At 37.3% G+C, this 25126-nt stretch overlaps 1 protein-coding gene across 2 annotated transcripts in view; it reads left to right on the top strand.

The window, feature by feature from the left end:
* The first annotated feature begins 2994 nt into the window (after window positions 1-2994).
* Window positions 2995-25126, top strand: part of TFCP2L1 (transcription factor CP2 like 1) — a 57609-nt gene continuing 35477 nt past the window's right edge. Inside the window, exons 1-3 of one of the 2 annotated variants that reach the window (XM_074214970.1) lie at window positions 2995-3154; window positions 5180-5209; window positions 9214-9365. In XM_074214970.1, coding sequence (XP_074071071.1) covers window positions 3093-3154; window positions 5180-5209; window positions 9214-9365 — 244 coding nt within the window. In that variant the 5' untranslated portion in view covers window positions 2995-3092. The remainder of the gene's footprint in view (window positions 3155-5179; window positions 5210-9213; window positions 9366-25126) is intronic. The other variant, XM_074214971.1, reaches the window with a different exon arrangement.

The raw sequence follows: 25126 nt of genomic DNA on the forward strand, positions 1-25126 counted from the left end.
TTGAACTTTGTTCAAACTCCACATCTCCTTATCTGGATACAGATGGCACTCTCCTTTGCAGACAGCCCAAAATTGTTCCGATTGTTGCACTGATGGAATGGGCGATTCCTTCAAGGTTGATCATCACCCCCATGTTGCTGTTAGGGTGTACAGTGTTTTTCTGGTTCTGCTCATCTCACTCAGCATCAGTTCATGCAAATCCCTCCAGGCTTCCCTGAAATCCCATCCCTCCAGGTTTCTAATAGAACAATAGTATTCTATGACATACATATACCACAGTTTGCTAAGCCATTCCCCAACTGAAGGACATTTACTTGATTTCCAATTCTTTGCCACCACAAACAGGGCTGCTATAAATATTATTGTACAAGTGATGTGTTTACCCTTTTTCATCATCTCTTTAGGATATATACCCAGTAGTGGTATTGCTGGGTCAAATGGTATGCACATTTTTGTTGACCTTTATTGACCATATATATGTAGCTCCAAGACTAGCCTCTACAAGATGCCATTCAACTTGCCAGCCAACCATTCTCTGGATCCTGCCTCAATGAAGTCCTCCCTGTAATGCATTCTTCTCCAAATGAACTCTGAAAGACCTAGAAGAATAATTTTGAAGGGGGAATGATGCAGGGAAAAGATATAGAGAAGTGTGAACTAGTAGAAACAAAATTTGTAATTTTTATTTTTTTAGGATTTTGCTAGAAAAAATGAGGTTAAATGGCTTGCCCAAGCCACACAGCTAGGTAATTATTAAGTGTCTGAGGCCGGATTTGAACTCAAGTACTCCTGACTCCAGGGCCGGTGTTCTAACCACTGTAATACCTAGCCATCCGTAAAATTTGTAATTTTAATGGCTGTTAAATCTTGTTAAATTGGGTGGATATTCCCTACTCTTGAGATGTAAATCAACTACCATGGAAAAGATGTAGAAAATTATGAATGTAGCAGAAAGGAAATTCATAATCTTAAAAAAAAAGAAAACCTCAAATGGGTCTTACAAAGAACCAGACAACAACAAAAATATAAATGCTTTTTACCATCTTACCTCTTCTCTCTTCTCCCCTTCTATTATTCAAGGCTCTATTTTAAGTTCTCTCTCTCTCTCTCTCTCTCTCTCTCTCTCTCTCTTTCTCTCTCTCTCTCTCCCCCACCCCCCCAAACCATCTTATTTCTATTGCTTCAATTGTTTCCTCTATTCAGGAGACTCACAAATTCATATAACTAGCCCTAATCTTTTCACTAATTTCCTGCTCTCATCTCCAAATGCCTGTTGGACATCTCAACCTGAATATTTTTCCATCACCCAAAATTAATATGTCCCATATTGAACTGAATTCTCCCCATTACATGCACACACACACACACACACACACAACTCAACAAAAAACAAAAACCCAACCCAAACCAAACAAAATAAAAAAAACTTCTAACTTTCCTTTTCAATTTTCTTCTTTTTCTTTAAGGCACCATTAGCTTTCCAGGAACCTAGGCTGGAAACTCTGGAATTATATTTGACTTTTCATTATCTCTCTATTCCCCCCACCCGCCTCTAATTAGCTCTGGCTACTTGATCTATACAACATTTCTTGCTATCTATTCTTTCTCTTCTTCATATGCCACCATCTTAGTCCTGGCACTTATTACCTCTTGCATGTAAGATTGAAAAAACCCATCTAACTTCCTGCATTCAATTTCTCTTTTCTCCAGTGGATTTTTCACACAGCTGCCAAAATGATCTTTGTATTGCACAAATCTTACTGTGAATACTCCTCTTCTCAAAAGTCTTCAAGAACTCCTCATTGCCTTTGGCATTTAAGGCGTTACACAATATGGCTTCTATCTTTTCCATTCTATCCCAAGTCACTGCCCTTTAGCTCTATACCTTTCAAAATGGTACTATTGCTCAGAGGTGGTGAAGTGTCTAGGTTGTTGGCCTCATCTGAGTTCAAAATCAGTCTCAGACACTTACTAGCTGTGTGATCATATGTAAATTATTTAACCTCTGACTCCCTGTCAGGATCAGATGAAGTATCTTTGAAGATCATGGTGTTTAATAGATTCGTGTGTTCTGCCTTACTCTGCAAAACTCAATAAATGCTTGTTTCCTTTCTTCCTTAACAAAATTTTAAAAAAATGCATGCTTCCTTCCTCTGCAAAACTTAAAGTGCTATAGGGTGGCTATCATTATTAATAGTAATAGTAAACTTTCCCCCAGTTGAACAGAGCATTCCCGAAAATCCTTCCATGCATTCTCCCCTTTCACTTAGCTCATGATTCTTTACATTTTTTTGATTCTATTATCTGTATTTGTTCTTTTTTGATTCTATTATCTGTATTTGCTCTCATAGCACCACAATATAATTTGCATCTTACTTTTTGTATCCTTCAGGTAGAAGAATATGTTACTTTTCATTTTTGCATTCACAGTGTCTGAAGCAGTGCCTCCCTTCAGCCATTCTAAGTCCCTGACACATGTGGAATTATTTTAATCGGTAAAAGTCTGGGGACTTAAAAGGGAACACGTCTCATCACTCCCCTCTCCCCAATTCCTGATCACTCCCGGGGTGAGACCGCCACCTTGTAGCACTGCCTACACAGACACCTGTCCCTCCACCCTACTCCTAACCTGCCACACGCCGGAGGGGGGGACGGAGAGCCAAAGTCCTGGGAAAGAAGGGACTCTGCCTGGTCCCTGTCCCTTCCTTTGGAAAAGACTTCGGGATGCGCCTGGCCGCAGCAGACCCTCCCCCCGTCCTGGTCTCCTAGGCACCCCACTCTCCCGGCCGCAGGGTGTGCCAGGCGGGGTCAGTCCAGGTTGCGGACTCCGGGCGCCGCCCCTTTCTCCTCCTCCCTTCCCACCCTCTCCTGGGGAGGGACAGGTGAGGGGAGGGCATCCGCGGTGACCTCAGTGCCCGCCCTAGCCCCACCCTCGGCCGGAGGCCCCGGTAAATAAAAGCGCGTGTTGCGGCCCCCGCGCCCCGCTGCCTCGTGGGAGCGGCTTGGTTGCGGGGACTGCGGACGCGCCGGTGCATTAGGCTCCGCTCTCCAAACCGTCTGCGCTCCCCTGAGTTTCGAGAAGGAAAGAAACCATGCTGTTTTGGCACACTCAGCCGGAGCACTACAATCAGCACAACCCCGGCAGCTACCTGCGGTAAGCCCCTCTCAGGATCCCCAGGTCCAGCCCCGCACCCGGGCGGTGAGCACCCCGAGCCCCCGGCCTTCGCCTCTCAGCAGCCCTGCAGCCCCGGACCTGGCGCCGGCCGGGGAGGGCTGGCAGCGGACCCCGCTCCGGGCGCGCGCGGGGGGGGGGGGGCAGGATAGCCACAGGGAGTGGTCAGTCCCCCCCACAGAGACCCCAGCGGGTTCCAGCGCCAGCTGGAAGTCCCACCTCCCGGGCACCCCGACCAGCCGCCTGTGTGGCCTTGGCCCAATCCCTGGGCTCGTTTTCTTCCACTTTCCAATGTGGGGGGGTAGGCCAGATGACCTCAGTCCTTTCTTAAAAAAGCTTTTCAGTTCATGTTTTTGAGAAGATTTATTCCATAAAAACTCTATCACCAAAAGTCATATTGGAAACATCAAATACATTTAGGGAAAGAAGAGCCTTCGTTGGCCCTCCCTACCCCCTGCCCCTCTTGACAGGAGGGAGAGCGGACTAACTCTGGACGCTTGCTCCCCTCCCGCGGCTCGCCCTCCCCGGTGCCCGAGCGCTCTCCCCTCCCTCCTCCACCTCCGGGTGCCATTGGCTGAATGTGCTCGGACCCTAGCTGACCCGTGCTCAGCCTGGCCGCACGACTCTCTCTGGCCGTGCCCCAGGGGCCAGGACTGTCCCGAGGGACCATACCGTCCGGAGGGGTCATGATTGACTGTGGGGGGGCATGACTGTCCGGAGGGGCCATGACTGAGCGTCGTGGGGGGGCGTGACAGTCCGGAGGGACCTTGACCGGAAGACCACATGCAGGTAGCAGTGGGCAGCGCACCCCCAAACTCAGGGGCTTGCTCTTCTCTCTTTTGGGAGAAAAAAGACTTACCGCCCCGGATTCCGCAGACAGACTGACACAAACAGGCAGGAAAAGAAACGGAACTGAGAGAGACAGAGGACGGACTTACGGAGCCGGGGAAGAGACAGGGAGAGAGAACTAGCTGCGAGGCGAGTGAGCTAGCGAGCCAGCCAACCAATAGTCCCGGTTTTTTGGGAGCATTGACTGCAACTTGCTTTTGCTTGCAGTAGCTCCTTCCCAACCCCCTTTTATGATGCTTGCTCTGTTCGGTGACCTTGGACAAGTCGCTTAACCACCTTGAAATAACATTTGCTGCGCCGGCTAGGTGGCGCAGTGGATAGAGCACCGGCTCTGGAGCCAGGGGTACCTTAGTTCAAATCCGGCCTCAGACACTTAGTGATTACCAAGCTGTGTGGCCTTGGGCAAGCCACCTAACCCCATTTGCCTTGCAAAAACCTAAGAAAAAAAAACCATTTGCTTGTGCGTAAAATGAAGGCTTTTGGATTATATATAGATCCTCCAAAATATCTAATAGCTCCAAAAAACGATCCTTCCATCTCTGAGTTGTTGGTACTTCTGGTACAAATGCTTAACGCAGTGCCTAGCCACTAGCTGGCACTTAATTATTAAGCTGACATACTTATCACCTTAATTGATTATCAGTTTAATTGATTAAGCTATGTTAGTATCTATTAACAAGTTGGCTGATATGTCTGAGAAGGAAGAGAATTGGTTTTTTAAACTAACTTTTTATCTTGTCATTAATCAGCCTTGGGGTAGGGGACAAGGTTGGGAGGGGGAAGGAAAAGGGCATGATTTGTTTTCCTTGGAAGTAGTTCACCAAACGAGTAAGTATGCGAGATCCTGGCAGGATAATCAGAAGGTCTCTGCATTCTGCCTCCTCTTGGCCCTCCAAATTGAGTTCTTTGATTTGAGAAGGGTATCTGGTTTTGTGGTTCTTGATTTCCATCCTCTAGAATTTGCACACCGGTGAAGACTAAAATTCCAGATGGGGGTGGGGCAAGGGTGGAGGTAGAGGGCTTGACCTAAGGGCTGGGGCTAGGGAAGCATCTCTTTTGCTTACAGAGTAGCAGCAGATAGCCCATTCAGATAATCTTGAATGTATTTGCTTGAGCTTTTGGCCTATTCCCTTGATGGAAATCTTTCTTCTTCTGCAGGGATTTGACTAGTGCTCTTCAAAGGGAAAAGTAAGTCTTGTCTGTTTTGCAAAATTCTCTAAAAAAAAATCCCTCAGAATCTGCCCTTTTAGGAAGTAAGATACCCTCTTCCCTCAGTTCTCTAAAATTTTTTTTCCCTCCTTTCCTATTGGAGGCTGGATATTAATGGATTCTAATTTCACTTTCTGAACTTGCTTGAACCAGCTTTAGCCTGTCTTATTTCCACCCTAGTCACAGTTTATTAAATGGGCCTAATTTAACCCAAGGGGTTGTTACAATTGGCTTGGGAAAAGCAGAATTTGTGGAATGGTTACTAGGCAATGATTATTCCATTATTGGAACTAGAAGGCTTTTTGGACCTTACCCCCTAGAGGCCTCCCCCAAATATGCAAAGTGAGACCTATCAAATCTCTGAACTTTGATTCCATATCCTATAGAATAGAAATGAAGGAGAGAGCAATGAAAGCGTTAAACTTTGTAATTTGTCAGTACATCATTCATTGGACTTAATTACTAGAAAGATGGTAAATGATGTAGGATCTTTATTCATTCTGTAGTATCTGTAATTAATTCTGTATTACCTTCTGTGAAGGTAAAATACTGAGCAAAATAACAGCCCAGAACAATTTAAATATCGAACCTGCTGTGATGGGAATGTGTCTGTTCAATAGATTAAATTTTTCCTTTTAAAAAATATTCTGTTATCACTCAAGCGAGTCTATATTTTGTGGGGGAGGGGTATTCTGTTTACTCTTAAACAAGAATATTTTATTAATGTATAAAAACATTATTTGTACAAAAAGAGAATAAATAAATATTAAAAAAACACTAAAAATATTCTGAAGAAAATGGTTTATCCCAAAAAATAAAATTTTAATATTCCACATGACTTTTATATTCCATTTTCTCTAAAACCTATCCTATGATTATTAACTATTTTAGGACATTAAAAAATGTGAGTGTGTAGATAGGTGATTCAAATGTATTTAAATTTCATATCCCAGAAATTTCAATTAAGTTAAATTAGTTAAATTTAATTATTAAATTTGAGTTTAAAACTTCAGACCTTAAAACATAAAAAACTTAAGACACTGAGATGAATGGGAATTGGATAATTAGTTGAACAGGGAGAAAGAGAAAAACTAAAATTATTTCTATTCACAAGGTACTTACACTCTGGTAATTCATTAAGAAATAATTGTTGTGCATTCTTTTTATGAGGTATGCCAAACAGTTTTCCGAAGTTACCTCATCCACTTGTGAGACAGATGAGAAATTTTAATTTGGCTATAATGAAAAATTAAGTGGATTTTCGGAAAGAGAGCAAACTATAAAACTAAAATGTTACTGCAGTTCTTTTTGATCCATGGACAATCAAGCAATTAATCCACAGTCTTTTATTTGATAACAACCCTACCCCCACCTCCACCCCCTTTTAAGAAACAACCATCTTTAGGAGATTCATTGGTCTCCCTCTAGAGATTGAGGCAGGAGAGGATGTATTCAAGAGAACAGTCCTATGTCTAGCCACTATACCATATAATGTTGGAGTTATTCAAATTGACCTCAAGCAGGGATCTTTACTCTCTTTCCTCTTTTAATGTTCCATTTTCTGGGGAACTTTTATTTTTTTTACAAATAAGGATAAATAACTATCTTGAAACAAATATCTTTCCATGTCTTTAGAGTTCAGTGAGAAGTCAACCCTTTTCTTTTCTTCCCCCCTTTTTAAAAAACATTAAAGCACATGGATTATTAATTTAATATGATGTTGCCAAACATGAAAAACCCTAATATTAGAAGAACCAGTGCACACTTTTCATGTTCATAGCTAACTATTTTTAATCTGCATTTGTACACCTAGGGTTAATATAAGGCAGCCTCGTTCTTTCAGTAAATTGAAAGTTGAGCTTCACTGGGTAGTGGAAAACAGTACAGCAGGTGTAAAAGGGATTTTTGAGGTGTACCCAAACCATATTTTCCTTCAGGGTATTAGTTAGATGTTGGCTGGGTGTGTACAATGTTTATGTATTTTAGGGACACAAGTTTATTGTGTTAGATGGAGAACAGATTGTCCCAGTGATTTTGGTATTTATTCAATTTTTATAGTGATCCAGGATAAGCTAATCTGATTCATTATGTAAAGCATATTAAGAGAAGTGGAGTGGGAGTGGGAAGAATGGCTATCGAGATAAAAGGAGTGGCATTTTTTGGGCACCTGCTTCCTTTACTCTTCATAATTTATTAGATTTCAATATATCTCCCACTTGTGGACCATTCATATTATCAAAGTTTTTCCATGCCTTAGACTTAACCTAGACTAATTGTAGCATCTCAGAATTAGAAGGGAGCTTGGTCCACCCAGCTCAGCCTGAACTTGAAGCAAGATTCCTCTCTAACTTCACACACATCATGCAGTCAAGTAGTCTTTGCTTAAAGACCTCTGGTGAGAGAGAGAACTCTGTTACCTCTTCTGTCAATCATGAAGTCACACTTCTAAATTTGCTTCTTTGACATTTCCTTTTGCTTCTCCTGATAGAACAAGGCAGAAAAAGGTAACTCTCTCTCTCTCTCTCTCTCTCTCTCTCTCTCTCTCTCTCTCTCTCTCTCTCTGTGTGAGCAGGGGGCTGCCTTTTGCCTTTCTTTGTAACCCCAACACTTAGCACAACCTCCTTGATTACTGGCTTGGATACCTACCTCTAATCAAGATTTTTTATATCAAGACTATTAGCTTCTTTGACTGACTTAATTTTCTTGACTGTAGTATCATATTGTTGACTCTTTGGACTTAATCAGTGCACTAAAAACCCTGACATTTTTTAAAAGGATTGATAATCTAGTTACCACTCCCTTAGCTTGAATTTTTGAAGTTTATTTTTTTGACCCTATATAAGATTTCACATTGATCTCTGGGTAATTTCTTATTAGATTTGACCCAACATTCTAGTCTATCAAGACATTTTTGAAGTCTGATTCTACTCCAATGTATTGTTTTAGCCTTTCCAGATTTCTGTCATCTGCAAATTGACATGTCATCTATACCCATATCCAAGTCACTTATAAAAATGTTTCACAGCCCAAGCGGAACAAAGATTCTTAGGGTATTCCACTGGAGACCTTTTCAACTCTTCAGTGAAGCTTTAATGTGTACTTTTTAAGTCTGGTCATTTAGACAGTTCTAAATCCAACCCATTGAACTGTCCAGTTTAGAAGAAGCCATTCTTCCTCCCCCTCTTCCCCAATTTTATCTTTTGATGTCCTGTAAGGGAATGGTTTCTTTTGAGTAGGAGGAAAGGAAAAAACTTGAGTTCTTTCAGTTTGGTAAGAGAAATTTCTCTTTGGTTAAGGGAAAAAATGTCAAACCCAGATTTCTTACTTGAATCTAAATTCAGGAAAGATTAGTATTGTCCTGAGACAAAAGGAGTTACCTATTAGCCAGTTGCTCTCCCTTGCAGGAATGATAAGAGTTGTAGATTTCCCTCAGGGTAAATGATCTATTTAGCACAATAAAGGCTATTAGATGAAATAGATTTCATTTTTTAAAAAGATAACTTAATACTTTTCATGTAGCACATAGATATTCGTTGTAATAAATGTATGCTTGGCCAGGACTTGTGATACCTCATAAAAGTGCCTCCAACATTGAAATTTTATTAATCTTGGAGAACTTTAGTTCTTTTTTAAAAAAGTTATTTTGTCCTCCAGATTTACAGAATAAATATATAATTCTATACTTGATGTCCTACCATGAGAAAAAGATGTCACAAATTAGTCTTTTATTAACTATATTTTAATCTCTTTTTGCATGTAATATTTATGACAGTTTGTAGTAGATTGTTTTAGAAGTTTCTCCAAAGATTTTGGGAAGGGAAGAGAGGAAGGAAAGTGGAGAGAAAAGAGAAACAGATCTGATGCATTGATGTCCAGGGAAACTATCTCATGTTACTTCTACAAAAATGTCTTAAGCTTTTTTAAAAAAAATTAATGATTCTTCTAAATATTTTGCTGACACATATGTTAACTATATGTTTCAGTGATGTCCTTGCACTGCCAATCTTTAAGCAGGAGGAACCTCAACTATCCCCTGAGACTGAAGCCAAACTGCCCCCATTTCAGTATGTGCTTTGTGCAGCCACATCACCAGCTGTGAAACTTCATGAAGAAACTTTGACCTACCTCAACCAAGGTATGTTTCCCCACAAAGGGGAAAAGCTGCTCTGTGGACCTGAATGGGTTTGATCTGAGTGGAAGTGTTCACATCTTAGTATAATTTTTTTTAGTTTTTTTTTTTTTTTTTTTGCAAGGCAATGGGGTTAAGTGGCTTGCCCAAGTCCATACAGCTAGGTAATTATTAAGTGTCTGAGGCTGGATTTGAACTCAGGTACTCCTGACTCCAGAGCCAGTGCTCTATCCACTAAGCCACCTAGCCACCCTGTTAGTATAATGTTTTACTGAATTTCTTATGGAGGGGATAAAGCAGGGAAGGAATTTTTGATAAGAGAAAAGGAATAGGAAGTTAGGAGGAAAAAAAATCATCGTAATTCTCTTTGCTGCATATTATGTCTGGCAAATATATTTTATATGGTGTGTATATATGCATTTGCATATGCATGTGCACATATTTCTATAAGTACATGTGTACACATTTACACATTCATACATATCTCTTGGCTCTTTTGGAGAATGAATTGGTTATCTTTCATAAAATAGTTTAGATGTTATAAATTCAAAAAGGCTTTTTCTGAGTGTAGTAATATATAGTCTTTTATAATTAATAGTGGGAGACAATGAATGTTCATTTCTGGATTAATGATATCATCAGAAGAGGATAGAGCTCTCAATTTGAGTTGAAAATCTCTCTTCCCCAATTCCTTTATCTGTAGGTTCCCATCTCTAGAACCCATGATACTGTTAGATTTTGATAAAAACTTAAAAAATAGACTACTAAAACTTCAAGTAATATCAATTCTATCTAGAGTATCCCCCCATAATGGTCACTATGAGAATTCTTCAACTTATGCTGAAAAATTTTAAGTGGCAGGGAATTTACTCTCCCAAAGCTTCTAATTGTAAGGAAGTTCTTAGATTTTAGGAATGTGATTTGACCTTGTTGTCCATAGTGATATCATGAGATATATTATAATAATGATTGCTATTGTAAAGAAGAAATTTTTATTGATATTTTGATGTTCAGTCATCCTCCAAGGAGAGAGTTAAGTATTATTCCTGAATTAAAAAACAGTGAAAGTAATTTATCCACAATGTGTGTGATGATGGGAAGAGGAAATATACTATTCCACTTGGCAAAATTGGGAACATAACTAAATCCTTGCAGTTTTTTGGTCTCCTATCTCAATGACTCATTCAAGAACTTTTTCATTTGGGAAATAGCTGGCAGTAGAAGTCCAACCTAACCCTTTGCATATTCCCTTTTCTGTTGAACTCACTAGCTCTTTAATCTAAGGAGAATTTAATTTACCCCAACTCTACCAAGGGGGTCCACTTCTTCCTCTAGATGAGAGTTTCCAGAAATCAGATGTAGGAGTGTAAGAATAACACTGATTTTAAAAAAATACAGAAGACATTTCCATCTAATTAGAAAAAACTTAGGGTCAATGGGGGATTTTATTTTTTATATAGATAGTATTTTTTTTTAATGTAAACTGATCTTGTGCTCGCATCTTTCTTTTTACCATGAGAGATGGTGAGCCCTCTAATTATAGGAGCTTGTGAAACTATGAGTCTTTTCCTTCTACAAAATATGATGTTGGATGAGACAATCTCTAAAACTCTGGGGTTCTATTTCTATACTTTGTAGCAGCATCATACAGAGTTTCATTAATTACACTGTATATTTGACTCCCCAGCATTTATCTTTTTACATTTTTTTAGTTGTATTTCCTTTTGTTTTTATAAGTTATTTTCCCCAACCCCATTAAAATCCTTTCTTGTAACAGAATATTTGAACAAAGTCAACTAATATAGTAACTATACTTGATTGTGTATAATTTACCTGATAAGGTATACCACTTTTCACATCCATAGTTCACACTTTACTATCAAGAAGTAGGCTGAGATTTCAAATTATAATTCACCAGAGGTAAGCAGTTTTTTTGGTGATGTTATCTTTTATTGTTGTAGTCATTGTCTATGTTGCTCTCTTGGTTCAATTTTCTTCACTCTTTGTTACTTCATACACATCTCGATTTTTTTTGAGTTCCTGATTTTTATTGTTTCTGTAATACTAATCCATTAAATTTATAAACTACAATTTGTTCAACCAATTGATGGCACCCATTTTTTTTGCTTCCATTCCATGAAGAGCTATGATGTTAACTTTTGAAATTAGTTTCCTGTTATATTTGAGAGAACTTTACAGTTGTCCCTTCAATCAATTTGTTTTTTAGCTTCCATGAACAAATTTACGAAAATTTTGGATAGCAGACTATTTTATTTATAATTTTTTAGCAGTCTTAAATAGACCATCTCTCCAACACTGTTTGCCACAGATTTTTTTATTGATATTTTATTCCAATTACATGTTATGAAAGTTTTTCAACATTCATTCACTTGCATATTTATGTTATATACTTTTCTATCATCTTCCCTTCCCAATCTCATCCCCTCAGCAGTGAACAGTCTTTGCCATGGATTTTAACAGGAGGTTTATGGAACTTTTGAAAAAAAAATCCTTGATGTTTTAACATATGATTCATGAAGACATTTTTTTTTTTAGCACATAGCCGTAAACCTTTAAAAGCACTTTTTGTGTTGGGGTGGCTAGATGGCGTAGTGGATAAAGCACTGGCCTTGGAGTCAGGAGTACCTGGGTTCAAATCCAGTCTCAGACACTTAATAATTACCTAGCTGTGTGGCCTTGGGCAAGCCACAACCCGATTTGCCTTGCAAAAAAACCCTAAAAAAACAAATATCAAAAGCACTTTTATGTCCTCCGACTAGACCTTATGATATATTTAAGAAGTTCTCCATCTTATCTTCATTGTATAAGCATATTGCACTCTTGTTAATATTCCCTTAGCACAAGACCCATTTATTGGAATTTCTACTTAAAGCCATGTGGTACCTTTTTTCTTCTTCTTTGTGTGGTGCCAATTGAAAGCACATTGCACTTTTACAGTTGCCACAACCAGAAAAGGAAATTATGGTGCAAGATTGAGAAGGAATCAGGAGAACTGAATGGAAACAATGGAGTTGGAGACCTAAACCTGTCAGCACTACCATTTCCTAGGCTTATCACTGACCACAAGCTATCATTCAACATCTTTGAAAGTCAGTTTGTTCTTCCAGAATAAAAGGAGGTCTAAGATTTGTTGTGAATAAATCACATTGATGTGAGCTCCTTGAGGGTAGGGTTTACTTCATTGTTTCTTTTGTGACCTTGTATCCCAATGCATAGCAAAGTATCTGGCTCAGAAGTTGAATAAATACATGTTGATGGAATAATTGATTACTGTGTATCAGGCCAAAAAGGATAACATAGTTTTAAGCTGCATGAAGAAATGCATAATGTCAGAATAGGAGCAATAGTTCTTTTGTCTTTTTTCCCCTGACTAGGCCTTGTCTGGAATATGGTGTTGAGTTTTGGGTGCCATTTTGGAAAGGATATTGATGAGTAGGAGTGTCTCCAGAAGGGCAAACCAGGTTGAGACCTTGAGACCATGCCAAATACAGAATGGTTGAAAGGAACTGGAGTTGTTTAGCAGAAAAGAGAGGGGATATAACTAGCTTCAGATATTTGAAAGCTGTCATGTGGAAGAGGGACTAGATTCATTCAGAGCCCCAGGGAGTTGAATGAGGACTTGGAAATTATAAGGAAAACCTTTATCTAGCCATTAGTTATCAATTGAAGGTCTTGAGTTTTCTTCTCACTAGAGATCTTTAAGTGATGACTGGATAAAGGGATCACATATGATGAACTTTCCTGAGGTCTCTTCCAACTCTAGGATTCTGCTATTAATTTATCAGTGTGAGCTTTATGGGAGGAATCATTGGGAGAAAATATGTCTTTTAGTTGTGAACCCCCTTTTGATTGATTTTCATGCTACATGTTAAATCTTGGGTGGTAGTAGAAGAAGATGAGAGCAGTAGAAAAACCAAAGGAGACCATCTGTTGCAGTCAATTTTAATTTAATAAGAAACAACTTTTGAAAGGAGAAAACAGTTAAATATAAGAAAACTTGATTATCAACTATGAAAAAATTCATGATTATGTTCTTCTTGGGAATTAGATCCTACATTCTTTTTTTTCTCATTGAATTATGATAATTTTCAAAGTTTTTCATTTCTTCACCTTCTCACCTTCCTAGTCAACACAGGGTACTTATCAAGGTGTGAATAAAACTGAAAGAGGCAGTTTTGAGACAAATAAAAGATCTGCTTCTTTTAAAAGCTCTTAATACACCTAGGAAACTATTTGGCTCTAGGGGTGGCACAGATTTAGAAATAAATGAGTTCAGAAAAGTTTAGAATAAATCTTTAGTTGACAGAGAGCCCTGAAGAGAGTTCTGAAGGCAGAACTATGGGCAATGAATGAAGTTAAGGAAGGACAGTTTTTGGTTTCTCTTAATGTAAAATTTATTAACAATTAGAGCTATCCTAAAATAAGAGGAACTGCATAGGGAAGTAGTGGCTACATCTCCATTGTAATTGTTCTCAGGTTTTTAATCTAATTTTTCATGGAAGGAACCAAGCAAGTCAAGTGGATTGCTTGTTTATTTTTGCTTATAATACTTTTCTTTTACTTCCTCATATTACTTTCCCTTTACATCACCTATTTATAAAATGTAGAGTTGGAATAGAGAATGAACCTCAGAGTTCATCTAGCCAGCCCCTTCATCTAACAGATAAGGAAAGTGAAGCCCTGAGAGGTTAAGGAACATAAGGTCATACGTTGAAATTTGAGCCTTCTTGACTTCCAATCCAGTGCTCTTTTCTATGTGACAGAGGTAGGGTTTTGGAAACCAGGTCTTCCTGACTTCAAGGCTCATCCATTGCCTCTCCTTTCATTAATTTACCACATTCTTTGAAACAGGGCTAGAAGAAGAAGAAGGAGCAGAGTATTCACTTTATTCATGTTATGAAATTTGTGCATGTAACAACAGAAGGAAAGAATCTTTTGGCGGAAGTTTTAAGAATTGACTATTTGCTTTGGTGGGTTACCGGGAATCTCCTTGAATAAGGAAAATAGGTAAACTTGGGTGTTCTTTGTTTACAGGCAGTCTCTGAATATGAGAATGAAAGAATAGTACAGCTTATACTTCAATGAATCACCTTTACTAGGAGATCTGTTACTTTCTATGTTACTTTTACTGATAACTTAATCTTTCCAGTTTTTCTGAATCACACTTCATGGAGCATATGATATGTGTCCAATCGAGGGCCTTATGTAACTTGCCCTCTTTAAGCGATCTAGCAAAATTGGGCAGTGTAGATTCAAAACTGGGTGTCCTCCTCTAACCACTTGTTTTTTCCAGGATTTTTTTCGGATGCCACAGTACTACACTAGCCTGCTTCCTGCATTGGCCCTGGAGTAGGTCAGTGATATATGGGCAGCATTTAGGTATCAATCTGCTTGGATGGGAGTCAAGGTGGATCTGTCTAATCTTGAATTCTGAGCCACAGTAGCTAACTTCATTATGAAGCTCCAGTGTTCTTACTAATGAAAATTAGTAAAAAAAAATTCATAAACTTTGCACATGCATATGTACACATATATAATATACATATATTAGACATATGTATATGCATGTATCTAAAGTCAGTGAGGTTTTTTATTTGATATTTATTCAATATAAGTTTTGTTATATCCTATTCCCCTTCCCCCATTTCCATTGCCCATAATGTTACTCTCTGACTTCCTTGTTTGGTATTTTCTCACTTGATTAGAGTTACACCTTGAATGCCCTTAGTAACTTTCCAAACATTTGTGTGTGTTGCTCTTGTTCTATTTGCTTTTGAAAAAAGGGTTTTTATATACTTTCCAGTCTGATTGCATCTATTCCCTGTTTGTGTTATCAGAATATCATAATAAGGGGAGGAGAGGACACATTTTTCTGAAGCAGGCCTTTGTGACTGGAGTTTCTACTTCACGTAAGAACAAATGCTTGCTGCTTCTCTCATTTAGACAAGATCAGGTTGACCTCACAACATATAAAGAGTGATTATAGGGAAAACTTATTACCATGAAAATGCCTACAGCATTTTTATTTCAGTTAAGCAGTGAGAGGATTTTTCCATTATGGAATGGAAAGAGTTTGAAGGCAGAGGACCTGAATTCAAATCTTCCATCTCTGGCTAACTACCATTTAAGTCTATCTGGCTCTCATTTTCTTTGAGTCTGAAATGAGGAAGTTGTACTAGGTGAACTCTACAATACCTTCCAGCTCTTAATCCTAGGTTCCTGTGTTACTTCTTTGATTTTTTTTCCCCCTTCACATGCAATGAGAATCCTCCCTATTTAATAGGAGGTAACTGAGATCCAGGAAGTTTAATGTTTTGCCCTATGTTGAAAGTAACAAAATTAGAAATTTTTGAAGTTGGATGTTACCAAGATTCATCTTGTTTTGACCCATGTTGAAAAAGAGATCACAGCTGTAATAATGTGATAAATGGCCATCCTGTCCAGTCTCCTATGAAGGAATAGATGTAAACCATAAATTTAACAAGAAACAAACATAATAAAACCTTACAACTTTTTTTTTTTATCTCAAGTACTACATAATGTCCTACAATCAACCCTATAGTTCAGTAGCAACAGTCCTGGCATTTATAGAGCACTTTAAAAGATGTACAGGGGCGGCTAGGCGGCATAGTGGATAAAGCACTGGCCTTGGAGTCAGGAGTACCTGGGTTCAAATCTGGTCTCAGACACTTAATAATTATCTAGTTGTGTGGCCTTGGGCAAGCCACTTAACCCCATTTGCCTTGCAAAAAACAAAAAGATGTACAAAGTATTTTATGCATGCTAGCATACTTGCTTTTTGATTCAAGAAGACCTGGGTTCAAAACCTGTTCTGAAACTTCAGCATAAGACCATGGGCAAGCCACTTAATAATTTTCTCATCCTCAAATTTATCACTTATAAAATGAACCTATGAATTCTATGGCCTTTGTTATATAAATGTTAGTAAAGATAAAACTTTACTGTATGATTATCTAGGTTTTGTATTTACTCTCACAGTGGTTTTAGAAGCATGGAGGTCATGATAGATTTTGTCTTTTACTAACCCTCCCTAAGATATAAAATCCCCTACTTTCCCTGAATCATGACTTTGATCATGTGGTCTCTGAAATAAATGAGATTTAATTTTTCAGTCTTCTTATTCAATTCTTATTGCAGATAAGTAATATCCTTTATATAATAAGGCACAGCTATTTTCCCCCCAAGTTTTTTTCCTTTTTTCATATATATATACTTAACATATAATGAATTTGAAATCTGGCCCTTATAATAAGATTGTTGATATCCAGTTCTCTTATTCTCGTGGTAATAGAGGCCTCAATTACTTGACATTTTACATGACATTAATTGCCAGTGCCAATAAAAGTTGAAAGGTAAACAACCTATAAATTTTGTCTAAGCCAAGAGCTGTTGACTCATGTTCCCTATTAACAATGTCCCTTGAATGGTTGACTGCTGGCTTGTGTAATGTTGAGCAGATTGATGATGATTTGCTTACTACTAGAGAGCACCACAGAACATGGTCACTGACTAGAAGAGAAGGCTTCCATTATGCCAAAATACCAGGATTCTACCCCTCAGGGTTCCCCATTATTTGGAGGGAGTGTGGTGTTGGGAAAGATTAGAAGACCTAGAGTTGTCTTGTCCAAACCATATCCAGAAATAAAGCCCCACTGAGATTTTAACCTAGCTAGCTCTGCTTACTAATTCACTAAATGACAAATAATTTCTTCTTCTGTAAAATAGAGGTTATATAATAATATGTGTCCTGTTTACCTCATGGAATTCCTGGGAGGACCTCATGAAATTTTGCAAACTATAACATGTAACTAAATGTCCATTTTCATATTTGTAGTATTATCAATATTTAATCTTTACATTATCGAAATTTATAGATTATTCATACTTCATCTCTTGTAGCAAAGTAAAGCACATTAATTAAAACTAATAAAGAGATTTAAATTAAAAATTAATGAAATATTATTAGTAATACCACATTTCTATGTTTAAAAAAATTAAATCTATTTTCTCCCCCACACCATTAAAAAGGGAGGGAAACAAGTTTTTTGTTTGCAAATGCATAGTTAAGTATAGTTTATTCCCTCAATGGGTATATTAAAAAAATACATGCCCCCATAATTTATCAGCTCTGTCATGGATGGCATGTTTCATCATCAGTTCTCTGCAAGCAGGAATGATCACTGTATTATTAATACTCATTGTTAATTCAGTCTAGAAGTCTTGACAAGTGATGAAATCAAGTAGGGACTGATTTTTTTTTTCCCATTAGAATATAATTAGAAATAATTTGTGCAAGTTCCATAGAACTTTCATATTTTACTGGGCTAATATTAAATAATGAGATTGTTTTGTAATACATAATCTTAAAACTAAGTAGACATGGATAAAATAGTAAATAAAAAATAAAATTTAACTTCATTTTACCTGTATTGAAAGATGTTCCTGTCATAATAGGCTGTTGTTTGTTCTTCACTCTCAATGAAGACAGTGATATCAGGGAGGTGATGTCGTGACATGCAATTGAATTGGTTCCAAGTGAGGGAATACAGCCTCACTTTTTCCTCTGAAGTCATCTGAGACCAGTGGCTCGATTATGGAGCTGGATAACTGGAGATGCCCTTGAATGCAGTGGGAGACCTTGGCCTTTTAAACTTAAAGTCATTCTATTTCATTATGGGAGAGGGAGCTTTAGTGGCACACAAGTTAAAAGTGACAAAGCATTTTCTCTTGTGGAGATGGCATTGTGATTCAAACAAATTCTAGCAAGTCTCAAACAAGTTCCTAGTGCTGAAACATTTTTTTCCTTTTCAAAATGCAACTAATAATGAGTCTGATGAATTCTGAAGCCTATTAATATTGAGGTGCTACTGTAGTTTTTAACAACTTTCAAAGTTTTTAACAGTCTTTGTTCTTTGATTCTTTTTATTTCATTCTTCATTAGTCCATGCTTTTTCATTTTAAAAGGTAGCATTTCCCTTTTATTGGGTATTCTTAAGCCTTTTTAATGTCATTAGACTTCCTTGGGAGCCTGGTGAAGTCTATGAACTCCTTCAGAATAATGTATTATAATAATACAATTCAGAATAATAAAAGCATGAAATACTCAGGCTTTTCAAAGTATACTAATTATACTGAAATAAAGATGTAAATTTTTCCCTATCTGAGTTTTCAGACACCTTCAAATCTAGCCAGTAGTCCCTTCAAATTCCAGGATAAGAAGAAACCTAGGTTACCAAAGTTGGCTTTTCCAGTTCCTTAACCTTGAATGACCTTACCTATAAAAGCTGGTATCCTATAACAGGGGCAGAATTGTCAGGAATGTGGTCTGGGCACCTGTCAACCAGTGACAATCTTTTTAAGCACCCACTGCATGCATGAACTTTATTAAATTTTGTATTATTAGCTTGCACTTATGCCTAAGGTGTGTAGACAGAATCTATCTTGAATAAAAGAGAAACATGTGACTCTAGTCCTTGTGAGCCCTTAGTCTTTTTTATAGGAGCAACAGATTTTTTTTAAACTTAACTATGTTATTTTTTTTAACAATGTCCCAAACAAAGGTAGACCAATTAATAAAGTAAAATAACAGGAGGGAGGATCAAAGTCAGAGTCACTTCCTTGGGTGGGATAGGATTAATTCCATTCAACAAACATTAAGTGTCTACCATACTTGAAGAAGGCTACTGAAGAAAGTGACTTTGTAAACCCTATTAAAGGTCTGGAAGGGAAGAAAAGGAATGTGTAATAAAGGATGCCATACTATTGCTACTTTGTCAATTCTCTAAAGGAAAATCCATCTTTCTTACTGCTAGACCTCCACTAAAGTCCAAAGTCATCCCTTTCTAGTTAGTTTGCCTAGCTGTCTTCCAGATTTTAGATGATGTTGTATTGAACTTTTTTCCCTTCTGCTTTTGAAAAATTTTTTCCTATCAATGTTGAAAACTATCTTTGCAAGTAGCTGGAAAAAATAAATAAATAAAATATTGAAAAGAAAAGCAAGAAAAAAGACAAAAACAAAGAACTTTTTCCTAGCAGTAATTTCTGGATATACTATCCCCCATCATCGTCCCTTTACCCACCATTGTAACATTTTCTTATAATAAAGAAAAATTTATCAGATATTTCAGATGTCATATCAAACTAATCACAAGTCACCGTCCCCCCTCTGCCTTTTATTGGTATTTAATTATTTCAGGTCTGTGGGACTTAATCATTCTCTGTCCAAGTTTCTCATAGGATTTTAGAACTCTACTAGTGTTCTCTTGTAATTCCCATAACAACTCACTTCTTCACACCTTCCCATTGACTTTTTCCCATACCTGGAACCATACTCTCTGCCTCTAGAATCCCTGACTTATTCAAAGCTCAACTACAGTGCTACCTACATCAGACCTTTCCGATTATCTCACATGGAATCCACCCTTCCCCATTGCTTCAAAATTATTTTGCATTTACTTTGTATAAATTTTGTACACCACTGGGGAGCTGTGAGGAGACATGGTGTATTCCATGAATAGGAAGGCTCTAAAGTCCAGAGGTGTTAAATGGCTTGTTGAAATTTTATAATAGCAAATGCTTTTATTTTGTCTCAGACCAATCCAATCTGTCATACTTCCAGTTAACATCACTGAGGGATCTGGTGTCCTCATTGAGAGTACTTGGGTGTGAAATAAGAAACTTTACTAATATAACATCTTCCACTTTAAAAATTTCAAATACCTATACACATACTTGAATATCTGTAGTATAACTAACATAGTACTGTATATTGTAGACTTAAACTGCAAATGGTTCCTTTTTCTTTTGAGTATAGATAGAAGTGCTTCCATGTACTAGAGTCTGCAAACAGTTGTACTTATAAGGTAGAATATATGCCTCATGAAAATACTGTTTAATTTTAGTCTTTGTCTAGCATGTTTAGCACCTAGCATAGTTTCAAAAACATAGTAGATGTTTAATAGATGCTTAATGAAATGGGGCAGCTAGGTGGCACAGTGGATAGAATGCTAGACCAGGAGTCAGGAAACCTCTTGGGGAGGTCAAATCTGGCATCTGTGTGATCCTGGGCATGTCACTTAACCCTATTTGCTTAGTTTCCTCACCATTAATGAGTTGGAGCAGGAAATGACAAATTACTCTGGTATACTTGTCAAGAAAACCCTGGGGGCAGCTAGGTGGCACAGTGGATAGAGCACTAGCCCTGGAGCCAGGAGGACCTGAGTTCAAATGTGACCTCAGATATTTAATAATTACCTAACTGTGTGGCCTTGGGCAAGCCACTTAACCCCATTGCTTTGCAAAAAAAAAAACAAAAAAAAACCCCTAAAAAAAAGGGGGGAAAAAACCCCAAAACAAAACCCTGATATTTAAAGGACATTTGGTGAGGTTGATGAATCGCTTTAACTCTGCAATTCCAGGCTACACTAAATATCTACATTAAAGTTAGGATAAAAAAAATTCACCAGGCTATCAAATGAAGGAGCTTAGGGATTAAAGAACCTGCTACTTCACCAATTAGCATTGGCAGCAGAGAATTTGTTAACCCCTGTAAGTAAGTGATTGATTGATTACAGTCCATATGTGGTCCCTGACCTCAAAGAGTTTAAAACCTAATAGCAAAGTGACATATGTAAACAAATAACTGTAATAAAAGTTAGGATGTGATTAAATACATACATGTATGCAAAGTACTACTGTACTTTGAAGGACCAAGATTTTTTTTGAAAAATAATACTTTATTTTTCTCCCTATTTACATGTTAAAAATATTTTTAACACTTTTATTGACATTTTATTGACATTTATTATATGACATGTTATGTAAAATTGTCACCATTCATCTACTTGCATATTTATATGTTGCACATTTTTCCATCACCCTCCCTTCCCAACCCACTTCCCCTTGACAGAGAACAATCAAAAAGTTGTACATATAGTTTTGTGCCTAACATATTTATATATTAGTTATTTTATGTATGATGTATTAGGACCAAGGGAAAAGAGAAAATCATGGGATAAGATGGAAAACATAAGAGAAATTTTTAAAAAAATGAATGTGGTATCCATTTAGATTCTGTGGTTTTTTTGTTTGTTTGTTTTTTGTACCTTGTTTATTTCCCCACTAGATGTAGATAGCATTGTTCTTAACAGGTCTCCCAGGGCTGTTTTAGATGCTGAACTGTTGAAAGGAGCTACATCCATCATAGTTGATCAACTCACAATGTTTTTGTTAATGTATACAATGTTCTCTTTGCTTCTGCTCCTAATTTTTTTAACATTTTTTAAAAAAAGTTTTGAGTTCCAAATTCTATCTGTTCTTCCTTCCCTCTTCTCTCCCCTCCTTGAGATAGTAAGCAATCTGATATAAAAGAAAATGGTAAATGTTGAAAGGAATGTGGGAAAACTGGAATACTAATGCATTGTTGGTGGAGTTATAACCTGATCCAATATGTTGGAGAGTGATTTAGAGCTCTGATTTGAAATAGTACATTTCCATATATATATATAATATATATATGATGAAAATTATTTATTTCAAAGTGAAATTGGAATTTATCCTTGTAATTATTTGTATTTAAAGGACATATGCATTAGTTTAACAATTCTCATATCAGTTTACACAATGGTATTCCTCATTCTTCTAGCCTTAACCCCCCCCCCCCTGCCAAATATGTAGCTTATTCCATGTTTATTTCTGTTTCTGAGCTGTAGCTAATTTTGCTACAAAAGTATATGGAGACTCATAGGAAAAGATGAAATTTTTCGTGCCATTTCTCTTAGTTCTATAGCTCCCCATGGTGACTCTTTTCAGAGCTAAGCATTAACTCCAAATTAGGAATATTAGCTCTTTCATTAACTTAGTTCCTGACCCCTTGAGTCTCTTGATTTGGCTTGCAGGACAAAGTCAAAGTGAAGAGGGATGAGCATTTTGAGAAAAAAACTTGGAAAAACTCCCAGCAGGTATAAGCAATACCAGGAAAAGAAAAGAAAGGGAATAAGATGAGAAGAATCATAGGTTTATAGACTCTTTTATAGTTGGGAAAGGCTTTGAAGGTTTGTTTGATTTCAATTTGAGAGAGAAAAAAAAAGGAGAAAGGAAAGAAAGAAAAAGTTTCGTTGTGAAATAGGGACAGTTGTCTACAGGAGCCCTGGAGCACTTCGCTAGATTTGTATTATCCAGAGTGTAGGAGGTACTTGGCCAATAAGTTAGATTGGCCTTCTAGTACCTTCCAACTACTGCTTTTCCTTCTCAGGGATCATATTCGACTAATCAGAACTGTCAGCAAGAAATGCCCCCTAGACCTGTGGAGGAGAAGAACAATTGAGTTTAACTAGGGCTAAATAAGTGTAAGACACTGGGTAGGGGGCAGGGAAATACAAAGATACTAAAGTAAAATTGTTAAGTACTTACTGTACAAAACATTATGTGCTGTATAGGGATCTATGTCTACCTTCAAAGAGCTTATAATCTAATAAAAGGTTATGACACATCCAAAAGTTGATACAAAAATGAATTTTACAAGTGGAAAAGAGGCAAAAAGATCTCTAAGAAACAGAAGTTTGAGATTATGCTCAAGAGAATGCCTTCATTATTCAAAAGCTAGACACCTCAAATCTATTGAGATCTTTCCTTTGGTAGTTTTGAGACTGGGGTGGGGGAGGGATAGGTGGAAGATGGAGGGAGGAGATGGGGGGGCTAGGAATGGGATTTAAGCATCATTTTAAGAGTCATAAATTCCTGAGTTTGGACTTCTGCAATTCAGTTGATTTGCTGGGGCCTTGGGCTGGACACTTATCCTTATATCTGGTTTAAGATAACCTTTAATGTGTATTACCCTATTGGCATTACAAAAGATTAGCCTAAGGGTTCCATTAAATTAGAACTCTGGCCCTTTTGGTTTGTTTAGAGGCCTTTAATTACTTGACCCAAGTAGGAGGGAGAGGGACCCTGAGACACTTTAAAAGCTTTAGGTCCTTGAAAACCTATCTAAAATGAATGAACAGTTTTCTTGGGGCTAGGAATCCAAAGTAAGTAATAAACTTTATCCTCCTTTCAAGGAGCTTACATTCTAGTTAGGAAATAAATCAAACTTTTTTAGCTAAGAATATTATATAATCTTGGGTGATTTAGGGCTTGGTGAATGAGCCTAACAACATTTGGACTCCATAAAACATCCTAAGACAATAGTAATCTTTCCTTTTAGAACTCTCTAAGCCTCTTTTTTATAGTTTTTATATATCTATTTTATCTTTTTATCTTAATTTATTTTATGTTTTACCTCCCTCTGGTAGATTGTAAGCTCTTCAAGGTCAGAAGAGAACATTTTATTTGAACTTTATGTCTCTTAATGGTTAGTATAGTGTCTCCCACTCAGTAAGTATGCATTAATTTCTTGAATTGATGATTAGTCAATCAAGAAACATCTATATCCTAGGCATTGTCATATGCCTGAAGGCAAGACAGTCACTACCTGCAAGGAGGTCATGTTCTTTTTTTCTTTCTCTAGTTCATTTTATTTTATTTTTCATTTTAAAGATTCTATTTATTCTGAGTTTTACAATTTTTCCCCCTAATCTTACTTCCCTTCCCCACTCCCCCACAGAAGGCAATTTGCCAGTCTTTACATTGTTTACAAGGTATACATTGATCCAAATTGAATGTAATGAGAGAGAAATCATATCCTTTAGGAAGAAAAATAAAGTATAAGAGATAGCAAAATTACATAATAAGGTAAGTTTTTTTTTCTAAATTGAAGGTAATAGTCTTTAGTCTTTGCCCAAACTCCACAATTCTTTCTCTGGAGGAGAACATATTTGAATAAATGAATAAATATTGTTTAGTATTGGATATAAGGAGCATCCTGAAATGATAATGTTAAGTAAAATTCAATTTGCAGGCATGTGACCCCCTACACTCATAGCATCCCTCTAGTGTGAACAAGAGTAGTACTTCCCTGAGTAACCAAAACACTTGTTCCATTGGAGAGGGATTCCCTTTCCTGTTCCCCCTGTCTTTGACAGTTAATTTTTTTTCAATCTGTATAGAGCTAGTGGAATACAGAATAAAGGTAAAATAAGCATAATGATACCTATAGTACCTACCCCACAGGGCTGTTAAGTGGGTCAAATGAGATCATTTGTGCAACAGCAAAGTTTTTCAGATTTCACCATTTTATGACAACATAGCACATCAGAAGGTAAAAATTCAATCTAACATAAAAATTTGATCTAAATAACACCAGATCTGACATGTAGAAATATTAGAATAATATGCAAAATTTTCATTATTGGTCTGGATTTCTTACCATGTACACAGGTTTAGGGTGGATTAAAAAGCAAATAAACAAATAAGGGGCAGCTAGGTGGTACAGTGGGTAGAGCACCAGCCTGGAGTCAGAAGGACCTGTTTTCAAATCTGACCTCAGACACTTAATAATTACCTAGCTGTGTGACTCTGGGAAAGTCACTTAACCCCATTGCCTTTCAAAAACCAAAAAAAGAAAACAAAAACCAAATCTTTTTACAAAAGCACTTGTAATCCCGGCATAATGTCTGTGAGTCAATAAAGTCATTATTTTCTCAATAAAGGAAGTTATTAACAAAATTTTGGAGGTTAGGAAAAGTTAGGAAATATTAACTAGGAGGTAGTGCCAGTGTGTTGATAACTATTTTATGAAAAATTTTACTCTAAAGCAGAAAGAGACTTTAGGAGAGCCATAGATCATG

The sequence above is a fragment of the Macrotis lagotis genome, chromosome 1 (assembly GCF_037893015.1).
Source record: "Macrotis lagotis isolate mMagLag1 chromosome 1, bilby.v1.9.chrom.fasta, whole genome shotgun sequence".
In the NCBI taxonomy this organism is placed as follows: domain Eukaryota; kingdom Metazoa; phylum Chordata; class Mammalia; order Peramelemorphia; family Peramelidae; genus Macrotis; species Macrotis lagotis.